Source organism: Paroedura picta, chromosome 13 (assembly GCF_049243985.1).
Source record: "Paroedura picta isolate Pp20150507F chromosome 13, Ppicta_v3.0, whole genome shotgun sequence".
NCBI lineage: Eukaryota > Metazoa > Chordata > Lepidosauria > Squamata > Gekkonidae > Paroedura > Paroedura picta.
Genome location: NC_135381.1, coordinates 22,711,942 through 22,724,543, shown reverse-complemented (window position 1 = coordinate 22,724,543; position 12,602 = coordinate 22,711,942). Strand labels below are relative to the sequence as shown.

Genomic DNA, 12,602 nt, shown 5'->3' with positions numbered 1-12,602 from the left:
TTAACTCCTGAGGGTCTACAGTTCAGAGGGAGGAGCCAAGTGCAGCACAAGGCTGCTTGTTACTCTTTCTTTGTTTTCCTGAAGGGGGGGGGGCAGCAGGAGCCTCACAGAGAAAAATAAATTCACCAAATATCTGCTGAGAAAAGTGTGGTCTTCTGGAGCACAGTCACTTTAAAACAGATCCCAAAATGAGGGCAAAAATAAGTCTTGCAAGGGAAGGCTTGCAACCAGGAACCAGGCAGTCTTTGAACTGACTCCCTGACCGATAAGTGACAGTCTGCTTCACTAAATCAGCATTGGAGGCACATGGCAGGAAGTTAATCCAGCAAAACTCAGAAGATCTACACTTAATACTGAGGCTCTCAAAGTAGATTCCTCAAATATAGCACCTGGATCTCACGGGGGAAAGGTAGGGTCACCGTGGATCAATCATGGATGCTGAAGAGGAAAATTTAAAGCACCCAAAATCAAAATGGAACTTATATACAGTTCAGGGGGAAGGGGTTTATTCAGGCTGGGAGAGGATATATAGTCCTGTGCAGACTCAACCCTGGTTAAGATCATGGCTTTGTGGCTCCAGATTCTCTTGTTTAGTGAATGGTGAGAATTGCAAGGGGCATTTCAAAAATTATTCAGTTACTAGAAGTAAAGCCCGTTGCATGCAGGAATGCAACAGGCACTAGCAGGGGGGGGCATGGGAGAAGGGCGCTGGTATCTCTGGCAGCGCATGAAGGCACGGGGAGGTCTTCAGACTCCCTGCTGGCAGTCTGGGTTGCTGTGTCTGTGTGTGTGCACAGAAGCTCATACTTGGAATAAATGTTTGTTGGCCTCAAAAGGTATCACTGGACAAAGTTGGTTTTGACCCCAGGAAAGAAGATTCTGGAATCTGCCCACTACCCAGGAAGGTGGGGAGCTGAAAGTGACAGTGAAAAATACAGTTCTGTGTTACTGGAACTGGGGGTTATTCCTTTTTTCTATACAGAGGGAAGAGTTTCAGATGTATGAGAAATACTGTCAGAACAAGCCACGATCAGAATCTCTGTGGAGGCAGTGTGCAGAAAGCCTCTTTTTCCAGGTATGTAGCTTGGGAGGATAGTCTGGATAGTCCCATGATAGTCTGATCTCATCAGATCTTTATTTTTCATATTTATATACTGCTCTCCCCTGATGCTGGAGAAAAACAGTACAAATCCTTAACACTATTTTGCTCCCTTATATTTGGGAAACAGCTTCCTGGGAGGAGACTGTCTGGGGCCCTGTATGTCCAGGTCCACCCTGATTGGCCCTTCCCTTCCAGCTCCCCCCTCCCTACTTGCCTTCTAGAAGCCTATTACACCCTACATCAGGGGTAGTCAAACTGCGGCCTTCCAGATGTCCATGGACTACAATTCCCACGAGCCTCTGCCAGCATTCGCTGGCAGGGGCTCGTGGGAATTGTAGTCCATGGACATCTGGAGGGCCGCAGTTTGACTACCCCTGCCCTACATAATTGCAGCCCAGAAGATACGTCCAAAGACATTTCTGCCCAGATGTTCATATGCATACAGATGCTCTTTTAGCACTGGAACTGGAATATGTTTAAACCATACATGGCATGTGGTTTTCAAGATTCTGTTGTGTTTCAGGAATGCCAAAAAAAACTGGAACACAAACTTGGATTGGATTCCTACTTGCTCAAACCAGTGCAGCGGTTGACAAAGTACCAGTTGCTTCTGAAGGTACATTCTGTCATCTTACGTTCAGTTTAAGGCAATTTCATATATTTAGCTACAGTGCTTGTACCACGGTGATGTATAGTCGGATGTATAGACTGGGCTTCAGATAAGCAAATTTTAACAGGTATGTTGCATAGACTTAAAGAGATGGGAGTCCAAGAGGGCCCAGAGTTTCTTAAAAGTGAAATACTGAATCCTCAATCACAAAATTCCCTTGAGAAGAAAAAATGGAAGGAGCCTAAGGATGCCAAGGTGGCTCCATTAGCAGTTGACAAATGATTTGAGGAATAAAAAAAAAAGTCATTTAAGAAATGGAAGGAAAGCCTTATTACCATGGATGGGTATAAACAAATCACCAATGATTGTAGGTATTATTTTATTATTCTATATCATGCTTTTAGCTGCTTTCATGGATTAGTTTGCACTTGATTCTTAGACACTTGATTAGTTTGAATAACTGGCTACTGAATATGTGGAAGTGCTTCATATGAAGTGATCAAAAGAAATATTTTGTCAAGGTTATCCTGCTGATGGCCTGCTCACACGTGCAAACTCATTGCTCAAAATTACATTCAGCATGCGGTGAGCATGTATGTGTGCATCAGCCAAAAGTATCAGCTGTATTTGTAAATCTGCCCTTAATGTAAAAACTCTTGATTTGCAGGAACTGCTAAAATACAGTACAAGTTGTGAAGGTGTTCAAGAACTCCAGGAAGCTTTGGTTGCCATGTTGGATTTGCTGAAATCTGTCAATGACTCCATGCATCAAATTTCAATAACTGGCTATGATGTAAGTAGGTACTAGGGGCTGAGGGTGAAAACCATATCTGGAAATAGAATGGTAGGCAGAAACACATCCTGATGTACTTGGGGGAGGGGAAGTTCTGCAAATAGCTGCTAGCCATGCTAACTAAATGGGACCTCCCCATTCAAACCTCTGAGTCCTAGATTCTTTGAGCAAGTGAAGGGAGCAAATTATGCCCTCATTTGTCAACTTTCCCAGATATAGTTAGCATCTACTCCACTCTCCTCTGCCTCTCAATCAAGCTCTTTAAAAAGTACTTTTTAAAAAGTAAAACTTCTCCGTTGCTATGCCTATGCATCTAATCATAGATGCATAGTTCTTACTTTACTGCCTCCCCTTTTGGAATTATGAGCCATGAAGATTTATAGAAAAAAACTTGTTCTCAATTTTTGGGGGGAGGGGCATGCTTTGTATGTTAACTAGTGGGGAATGTTTGTTTGTTTTTTTGCTCAGCCTGGACTATTTAATGTGTATTCCTTGCTCCAGGCAGTTTGTTTCAAAGCAAAAAGGCCCATCCCTGGGAGCAGGGAGAGGGAGGCGGGTGCAAGGATCAGTGCTGGAGGTGGAGATACCGCTACTTCACCTCCACACCTTTCCTTAGCATATGTTTTCTGGTTGCTCTCCTCTCGCTCGTGCTACATGGCTGGGGAAATCCACTTTTGTGGATTCTCCAACTAGTGCTTTAAAATGGAGGATATAGCTGCCAGTTTGCTGCTGGGATGCTGGATGCTGTAAAATGCCAAAAAAAATGCCAAAAAATGTCATCGGCGAAAGGTAAGCCTTTCACTATATTTTCTGGGTGCAGAATGGCCCTGAGAGTATCAGGGGAATGGTTGCCCCCCATGGGGACCTTTCAAAACTAGCTCTAGGACAATAAATCTTTTCCTCCTTTTTTTCCAGAGGAGCTCAGTAAAGTATATATTTTCCCATCCTGTGTTATCTTCAGAATAACCTTGTATTGCTTTTTTCCTGTGCTATGGTATATTGCTTTTATTGTTGTGTGTGTGACCCACAGGGAGACCTCGGTGAACTTGGGAAAGTACTGATGCAAGGGTCTTTCAGCGTGTGGATGGGGCACCGGAAGGGCCCAACGAAAATGAAGGACTTGGCCAGGTTCAAACCAATGCAAAGGCATCTCTTTCTGTATGAGAAGGCCCTGGTGTTTTGCAAGAAGAGAGAGGACCACAGTGACGGATACGAGAAGACTTCCTCATATAGTTTTAAGCACTTTCTGAAAGTAAGGAAAGTCTTGAAGTTCAGTATTTCTGTTTTAATTGCAATAAAGTTTAGGAAAGATCAATAGCAGTATATAATGGCCACTGCAAAAATGTTAATAGTGAATTCTTCAAACATATGTCTTCTAAGTGCCTGCTACTTGATGGCTGTCTAATACCAACGGAGAACGCTCATAGCTAATCCACTTTAGAAGGGGCTTGTGGTTTGATGCTCTTGTCTCATACCCCAAATAGCTGGAGGGACACTGCAGCATTTGAAGGCTGTTCTGTCCACCAGAACTGCCCCTGTTGACAACCAGACAGCTGCATGCTGTAACTTCTGCATTTTCTTCGAAGGCAGCTCTGTAGAGAAGGTGTTACAAACTAAGTATGGGCCTTGTTGAATATCAAAGAATAAAGAACAATGGAAGTTTGAAGACTCCATAGAAGTCTAGTCTGTATATTTAATTCGCCATATTGGTATTCCAGTGCCTCATAACGTGCCCTGTTGACAACCAGACAGCTGCATTCTGTAACTTCTGCATTGTCTTCAAAGGCAGCTCTGTAGAGAAGGTATTACAAGTTAAGTTTGGGCTTGTAACTAAGGCATGAATTGCCATTGTTGTCTAAGAAAGGGCAAAAGTGCCGGACTTTGTCTTTTGGCAAGAGCCAGCCACAGACTGTCAATCAAAGGGTTAAACTGTTTGTTTTCACTTGTTATTAGTGGGACAGGCAGAGTGGGTCAAATGGTCTGTTTTCAAATGTAAATTTCCTAGCTGCTGAGTGGCCTGACTCTGTTTTCCCATGTACACAAGTTTGGCAGGAAGAGAGAGAATTCTACTTCCTTCCATTGTTTGAGAGTCTTCTGCTTTAGGAAGAGAAGCAGATGCATCTTGAATCTCCACCATGTAACAGCTAAGGTGTAGAGCTCCTGAATGAGCTGTAGGTAGCAAGGCATATGCAGCCAGCTGGGTGACCTTGGGCTCATGACAGGCCTGATAGAACTGTTCTGACTGAGCAGTAATATCAGGGCTCTCTCAGCCTCACCTCCCTCACAGGGTGTCTGTTGTGGGGAGAGGAAAGGGAAGGAGAATGTAAGCTGCCTTGAGACTCCTCCTGGTAGAGAAAAGCAGCATATAAGAACCAGCTATTATTATTATTATTATTATTATTATTATTATTATTATTATTATTATTATTATTATTATTATTATTTCTACATGTTGTGGTGTTAGATGACTGCTGTTGGAATCACTGAAAATGTGAAAGGAGACCATCGGAAGTTTGAGATCTGGTACAGTGGACGGGAAGAAGTGTACGTTGTGCAGGTAAGCTGATGTCTAAATTGTAATAGGAATATGTTGGGTCAGACTCTTAACCTCTTCTTGTTGGGTATTAGGCTTGAGCAGAGCCCATTCCGATGCCTTGTGGGTAGTCTATGATGTCCTGTTATTTGCACGCCTGCATAAGTGTGCTTATATATACACACACAATACCCCGGTCTGCATGGTGCAGTTATGCACTGCCTCTTATCACAGAGTCTCCATTTGCCTTGCTTTTGCTAGTGTGCAGCAATTGCTGTATGCCCTACTTGTTTTTTAAATGGCTCATTGTGGCTTTTCACGGTTCTCTCTCTCTCTCTCGTCTGCTGAATATGCTTCCTTCACAATCATTCAGACAGTTTTGCAGTTTGCTTGCCCACCAGTGACTGGTAAATTGTTTTTGCAAGAATAGATATTGAGGGCTGAATTGCTTCCCGTTCTGCATGCTGTTGACAGTCATAGCATCGGGTTACCCTGATATCCCGCATCTGCGGCATGCTCCATTTCAGCTATGGCTGCACATTTCACCCAGTTGATTTACACACACCAATCAAAACCGTAGCCGTGACATATGTTTGTTTTTGACTTCACGCACAGGGATTTTAAATTGCTTGAGAAGAGTGTGGCATGTCCTTACTGTCGGGCCTTTCGGCCAAGGCAGGCAAACAGAAATCAAGCAAGACAATACACTAGTAGGAAGCCAGAAGCCTGAGGGTGCAGAGGGAGAACTAGGCGCCCCCCCCCCATGAGCTGGCTAAGTGAAGGGAAATCAGCAGATCTCATGAGTCTCTGTGTTCTTCAGAAGTACCTGCTTTCTCCTCCAACGTTGGTAGACTTCCCAGGCCAAGAGGATCATGGACAGCTATTTATTTTGTAGAACTGAACAGCTCATGATCAAATAAAACAAATCAGTGGCATAGAAAACAGCCATCCATTCCCAGAATTGAGAGCCATAAAAGCAACTATTTTGACCCCTGCACACAAAGCACCCCCACCAAAAATCTCCAGAATCCAGCCTGTCCTGTCGGAAATTCATCTACCTGCCCACAGTGGCAATCAGCAATTCCCTGGGTATGCAAGGAAGGGCCACAAGAGACAAATGCTGGCTACCCACTTGCAATCTGACTAGGGCCTATTCTGCACACCATAGATAATGCACTTTCAATGCACTTTAGAAGTAGATTTTCCTGTTCTGCACAGGAAAATCCAGCTGCCAAAGCACATTGAAAGTTCATTATCCTATGTGTGCGGAATGGGCCTAGGTTAATAAAATCAGCATTTCTGTTGGATGACTAGCCTCTGTCTAAAAACTTCCAAAGAAGGAGAACCCACCACCTCCCGGCATGTGGTTATTGGGGATGGAAGTCCTTGCCCACTCCCATGGCTTTTGAAACCACAATTAGTTAATCAGTCATCCATACTTTACACTGGTGAGCTCCGTTTTGTGCTTGACACTCGGTTTGTATGTTCTGGGTGTGAAATGTTAACTAATCTCCCTTCCACACAACCCTCCTTTTTAAAAAAGACACTCACACACACGATTCTCAGGTTCTCTCAGTGTTTTGAAGCATATTCAATCCTAATTTAGTTGTGGATATTTGGTGGAGAGGGTTGCCTCTTTTTCGTTGTTTGTTTAAAATGCCATGATTTTTTTTGCTACAGGGGTATCTACAAGGATGTACAGGGTAGCTTATGAAAATTGTAAAAACAAGAAAACCAGAGAAAGACTTATACAAACCTGGGGTATCTACAAGGATGTAGATACCCCAGGTTTGTATAAGTCTTTCTCTGGTTTTCTTGTTTTTACAATTTTCATAAGCTACCCTGTTTACTGTGAGCTGAAAGTTAATTAAATGCAGGCACTCCAATCCATGAAAACTTAATGAAGACAAAAGCAGAGTGACCAGCCAGAGTGGCTTTGACTTGTCAGCTGAAGACTTTGGCTTGCCTCTGATGAAGTCTGTGGAAGTTTCCTTGTGCCACAAGACTCTTATTTGGCTGTAAAAAAACCTGATATAGCTATCTGTCTGGACCTGGATTGTGGACAACATTCTCTTTTTCAGGCTCAAACAGTTGACCTGAAGATGGCATGGCTTAATGAAATCAGAAAAATTTTGTTCAAGCAGCAAGAACTTATCAAAGGTATGTTCTTAATAGTCATGAGTGAGGTTAACAAGCTGTGCTTTGCAGGCAGATCACCTGTATTTTCCCACTGCTGATTTATTGAATATTTATTTATTTATATTTATATACATTTATATTTAAGAGCATTCTGGTTTGATCCAGACCCCAAGAGTCCTTTGGGTTTTGTTAGTGTTGCATGCGCCTCTCGCAAGCAAGAGCCTTTTATATCACAAAGGCCTATTCAGCAGAGGGTGGAGCTAGCAGTCACCTCCTGAGATAATCCTCCTTTCTCCCAGCTCTTCCAAGTCTGTTGATTCATTTATTATTTTGCTCCATTAAGTGGCTGCCTGCCCATTTTAATGGCTTGTATATAGCCACCTTGATGGGATGTTCATGCATTGAACAGCTTGGTGAGCTGTTGTAGGGTATCTAATTAATGTTAACCAACAACAAATGGTGTTTGTTCTAAAAGTCATAGAGAGGGCCTTGTTGGATCAAACCAAGATCCCATCTATCTCAGCATTAGAAATCTGAAAAGAGTGTATGATGAGCATTGATGTCCTTCTGAAAAGACAGCTTTATGGAAAATATGTCCATGGGTGGCCATTAGTCATGGTGACTAAGTGGGACATCCATTCTGCCTTTGAATACTAGTCATGGAGGCAGGAGGATAATTGGGAAGGGATCATGCTTTCTTACCCACCTTCAAGAGCATCTGGTGGTCATTGTGGGAAACAGAATGTTGGACTTAGTAGAACTTAGTCTGAACCGGTAGGGCTATTCTTGTTTTCTTTACTAATGCCAGTTGCATCCAAATTACAGTGGAGAAGCAGCAACAACCATCTTGTGTAGACCAAATCCAGCTTTCTCCACCATTGAGTGAAGGGTAAGTTAGATGAACTTTCATATGCACACAAGCTTGTTGAGTTAAAATATTACAGCAGTAGGCATACATATCTAGAAATTAAGATGAAAATGGGGTGTCATTGATGTTTCCTGCTCTTCGCTTCATCTATTGCTCTGATGTGACTTCTCCTGTTTCAGAAAACAGCCAAGAGCTTCCATAAGCTCAGAAGAAAATGATTCTGAACACACTAGCCCTGTGGCCTTAGAGAGTGCCTCCCCTCCGCAGAACAAGCCAAACAGATGTATGTGAATTTGGAACTTTTTTTTGGGGGGGGGGAGGTCTGGGTAGATAATTATTAGATTGCTGCCTAGTGCCCCATTTAAACTCTTTCCTCAGGGCAAAACTTGAGTCAACTGGTCTCATTTTTGGCCTTTTCCTGAGAACTCAAATAAAACACAGGGGTGCCATACAGGAAAAAAAGTGGACAGGTTAATGCTTAATAGTCTTGAGTGAAGTGAACAAGCTTTGCTTTGCAGGCAGATCAAAGAAGGCAAAAGATTTTCAGGTTTGAGTCCTACACCAGCTTGGTACAGTGTTTAGGAATGCCAATTTATAGGTTTGATTCCCTGCTCCTCCTCCATATGGGTGGCCTTGGGCTCACCACAGCAGTAATAGAGCTGTTCTGACCAAGCAGTAATATCAGGGCTTTCTCAGCCTCACCTGACTCAACAGAAGGCAATTGTAAGATGCTTTGAAACTTTTTTGTAGTAGAGAAAAGCAGCATATAAGAACCAATTCTTCCTCAACTTCTTCTTTTGTGTGAGGGGAAAATAGGCCCTCCTTGCATGTGGACAAATTAGAAGCTTGTGGCTGTATGTAATACAGTTTGTAATGTATGAGTTTCCCCAGCCTAATTTTGATGTCAGATTCAAGGGAACTCATTTCTGATTAGGATTGGGACCATGATGTAGTGAGAGGGTCTTTGGCCTTTCCCACCCCATCATGCCATTTTTCCAACCTAAGAAAAATTCCTTGGAGGATACTATTAGCCTTGTCTGGGGATTGCACGTGTAGATATTTATCTGTGGGAACCTTGGCAAAGGATTTGAAAAGGAGAGTGTCCAGGTATAAGTGCTCCACTTTCACCCCACACCATTTAGCTATTGGTGACTGCTGAAAGAAATTCTGGGGCATCTTTATCTGATGGTTACAGCTTTCTTCTTTAAGGCATATCCAAACAATGATAAACTAGGCAGCTGTGTTGAGCTGACCTTGCTCAAGAAATTCAGTAGCTGTTAAAGTCTGGCAGAATTGACAGATGAGGAGTATGAATGTCCTATACCAGGGGTAGTCAACCTGTGGTCCTCCAGATGTCCATGGACTACAATTCCCATGAGCCCCTGCAAGTGTTTGCATTTTTGCAAACCACGTTGACTAACCCTGTCCTAGATGTCACCTTTTATGAGCATGCTCTGAAGGATTGTCTTAAAGCCTCTGTTTCTCTTTTTAAGGCAGTTATTATTTTAATATAAGGATGTATGCCAGTGTCCTTGAGCAACTGTTATAATCCTCCCTGTTTCTATGCAGCTTGGCCAGGAATGTCTCATTCTTTGGAGATCTGTGAAGGTCTTGATGACTGGTCAAGCAATAACTACTTCTCAGTCTGTTCTGATACCGAAGAAGAAGATGGAAATCAGCTGGTGAGTTGAATCCTATGCAGTGTACCTAGACTAGCCCTCAAACTATTATGAGATTTCTATGCCTGTACTGTTTTCCACAATAGCTCTAAATTGTTAGGTGTTGGGTGGGGATTGTCTTTGGCATGTAATATCTGTGATAGTTTACTTGCTTTCCTAATTTTCTCTGTCATGTCTGTCTTTGCTCTCCCTTTTTCCAAACTTATTTTATTTAGTTTTCCAAAACTAGCGAGCAGCTTTCGAAAGTAAAGGAAATAGAAAGCTCTGTTAATTTTGGTGTGGGGGGGTAAAACATAAACCAACAACAAAGTCCAAAATAAAATGTCAACATCTGACTTGCCTGTTAAATTATCTAGTTTTCATAAATACAGTTTATGATTTAAACAAATTGGTGAAACAGTCATTTAAAAGGCATTGGATTATCTAACATTTTCCTACCCACAATTTTTATGCTGCAGTCACCGGGAAAATATAAGGCCTTGGCAGACTGTAAGAAGAGGGACTCAGAGGATTTTCTGGTGAAAAATGGAGATATGATTCGGCTTTTGCACGAAGATGGAGAGGGGCAGTGGTATGTATGCCCAGAACTACTTCTCCCAAGAGTCAGTGTAGTATAGGGGCTACAACAAAAGAAACATGAGTACAAATCACCATTCAGGGTTTTTAAAAAAATGGTACATCACTCGTGGGTTCAGCAGACCTATTCTGGGAGTTTTTAAAAAACTTTCAGGGGGGAGGGAGGACAGTGACGGATGTAACATGGATGGGGTGTGTGTGCATAAACAGCTCAAAATGGCCACTAGGGGTAAACAACTTGAATGCAAGACTTTCTCCATTAGGCAGATCCGAATTAGAACCCACCTTAAAAAATGAAATAATTGGGACCTTAGTCGTTAACCGTGGAATAAGTAAGTGCCCAATTTGGGTCTGCGGCTAGAAGGACAAAATTAGGTGCAGGAAGGAACAAAAAGTTCAGCACTTTAAAAAGTATCAAAGTTGAGGGATATCACTAGTGTGGGAATTCACAACTCAAGTCAGATTCAAATGGGTAGCCATGTTGGTCTGAAGTAGCGCAATAAAATCAGAGTCCAGTAGCACCTTTCAGACCAACAAAGATTTATTCAAGGCGTGAGTGCAAGCACTCTTCCTCAGACTATGAAGAGTTGTTTGTAAAAGGTGGTATTTGAGCCTCCTGGACGTAGTCTGATCTATTCATGATCACAACAGCTCCTTCCTTGTCAGCTTCCTTAATTATTATATCCGGATTGTTCCCAAGGAACAAATCAGTTTGTGAATTGTTGGCAAAGGACCTTGGAACAAGCTATCTAGAAGCTAAGGCTAACTGGGTGAGCTCAAGCTGGTGCCTCATCCTGACAAGAGTTTTGTTGTGATGATAAAATATTTGAAGGGAGAAACGTTGAATTCTAGTTCATAGTCTGACGAAGGGTGCTTGCACTCGAAAGCTCACGCCTTAAATAAATCTTTGTTGGTCCTAAAGGTGCTACTGGACTTATTTTAAAATGTAACAGATTTTCTTATCAAGTCAAGGGGGATCTGTTAGTGACACTATGTGATTAACTCGTGTGTTTCAATAAAAAGGGCAGACCTTTTAACCACATTCTTTTTTTAAGGTTGATAAAAAACCTCAGTCAAAAGAAGGAAGGCTGGGTTCCTGTCAACAGCTTACAAATACTCCTTGGGGACTGTACGTTTCGGAATGCCAGAGTTGCAGGTATCCTGGGATGAGCCTTTCTCCGCTGTTTCAGAACTGAAATATGTGGGCCTATCAGGGGTTTTGCTGCTTTGCCTGCTTGCTTGCTTAGAGGAAACCATGGCTTCCACCTTAATTTTGAAGAGAAGCAGAAAAATCAATAATAGAAATTGTTTCAAAATTTAGCAATAGTAACACACTCAATCCCCTACTTTTTAAAAAAAGTTTGCTTATAGCTTTAAAACAAAAAATAATGCACTCGTGTGGGTGTGTGTGGGGGGGATCTAAAGTGTATTGGCTGCAGAAGGAATAGAATTAATTCATATCACTGTATTACCTTTAGGTAAAAATGCAGACTCAAGGGGATTTTGCATTTGAAGGGATGGAAGGTCATCTGGACACTGTTTCACGCATACAGGTCATCACTCAGTGGTTTAGCCATCGGGTGATGACCATATCTATGGGATCAATCCCTCACTCCTTGCTTTAAATTAATGGTACATTCATACCCTGTAGTGGTTCTGAATCCTTTGGCAGAACCCCCCGCACACAGGTTCTGTCTTTCCTCAGCAAATGATACGGACAAGAAGCACGCTTGCTTGTTGGTGTCAAAAGCTAAGATGTCCGGCTAAGATTTAATGGGAATGACCTAACTATGCTTAAAAGCTATGTTATGTCACTCATGATGCAGTCATGGCCATAAATCAATGTTCTTAGGACAGTGCATTTTAAAACACGTTAAATAAGGGGCATGCCCCCTCAGGAAGACTAACCCCCCACAAAAACCAGTAATAAACCGAAACTTATAAATTGATTTCGGGTTTGTGATTGGGCTTGTGATGTAGAGTGACCAACACACCACTCCACACATTGGTCCTCTGTGTCAGAATCACTGTTAATGGAATGATGTCATCGTCCTTTGTTCTCACAAGGTGCCATTTCATTTGGGGGTTCATAAGGATAGCCAGAGAGCCTCTTGTGGCGCAGAGTGGAAAGGCAGCCGTCTGAAAGCTTTGCCCATGAGGCTGGGGGTTCAATCCCAGCAGCCGGCTCAAGGTTGACTCAGCCTTCCATCCTTCTGAGGTCGGTAAAATGAGTACCCAGCTTGCTGGGGGGTAAAATGGTAATTACTGGGGAAGGCACTGGCAAACCACCCCGTATTGAGTC

The 12,602-nt window shown here is 42.6% G+C and overlaps 1 protein-coding gene across 4 annotated transcripts in view; it reads left to right on the top strand.

Moving 5' to 3' along the window:
* Nucleotides 1-12,602, top strand: part of MCF2 (MCF.2 cell line derived transforming sequence) — a 60,982-nt gene that overhangs the window by 43,355 nt on the left and 5,025 nt on the right. For all 4 annotated transcript variants that reach the window (XM_077309391.1, XM_077309390.1, XM_077309392.1 and 1 more), the window contains 11 exons: nt 983-1,075; nt 1,626-1,718; nt 2,380-2,505; nt 3,536-3,757; nt 4,970-5,062; nt 7,120-7,198; nt 8,003-8,066; nt 8,225-8,328; nt 9,615-9,727; nt 10,183-10,295; nt 11,356-11,456. In XM_077309391.1, coding sequence (XP_077165506.1) covers nt 983-1,075; nt 1,626-1,718; nt 2,380-2,505; nt 3,536-3,757; nt 4,970-5,062; nt 7,120-7,198; nt 8,003-8,066; nt 8,225-8,328; nt 9,615-9,727; nt 10,183-10,295; nt 11,356-11,456 — 1,201 coding nt within the window. The remainder of the gene's footprint in view (nt 1-982; nt 1,076-1,625; nt 1,719-2,379; nt 2,506-3,535; nt 3,758-4,969; nt 5,063-7,119; nt 7,199-8,002; nt 8,067-8,224; nt 8,329-9,614; nt 9,728-10,182; nt 10,296-11,355; nt 11,457-12,602) is intronic.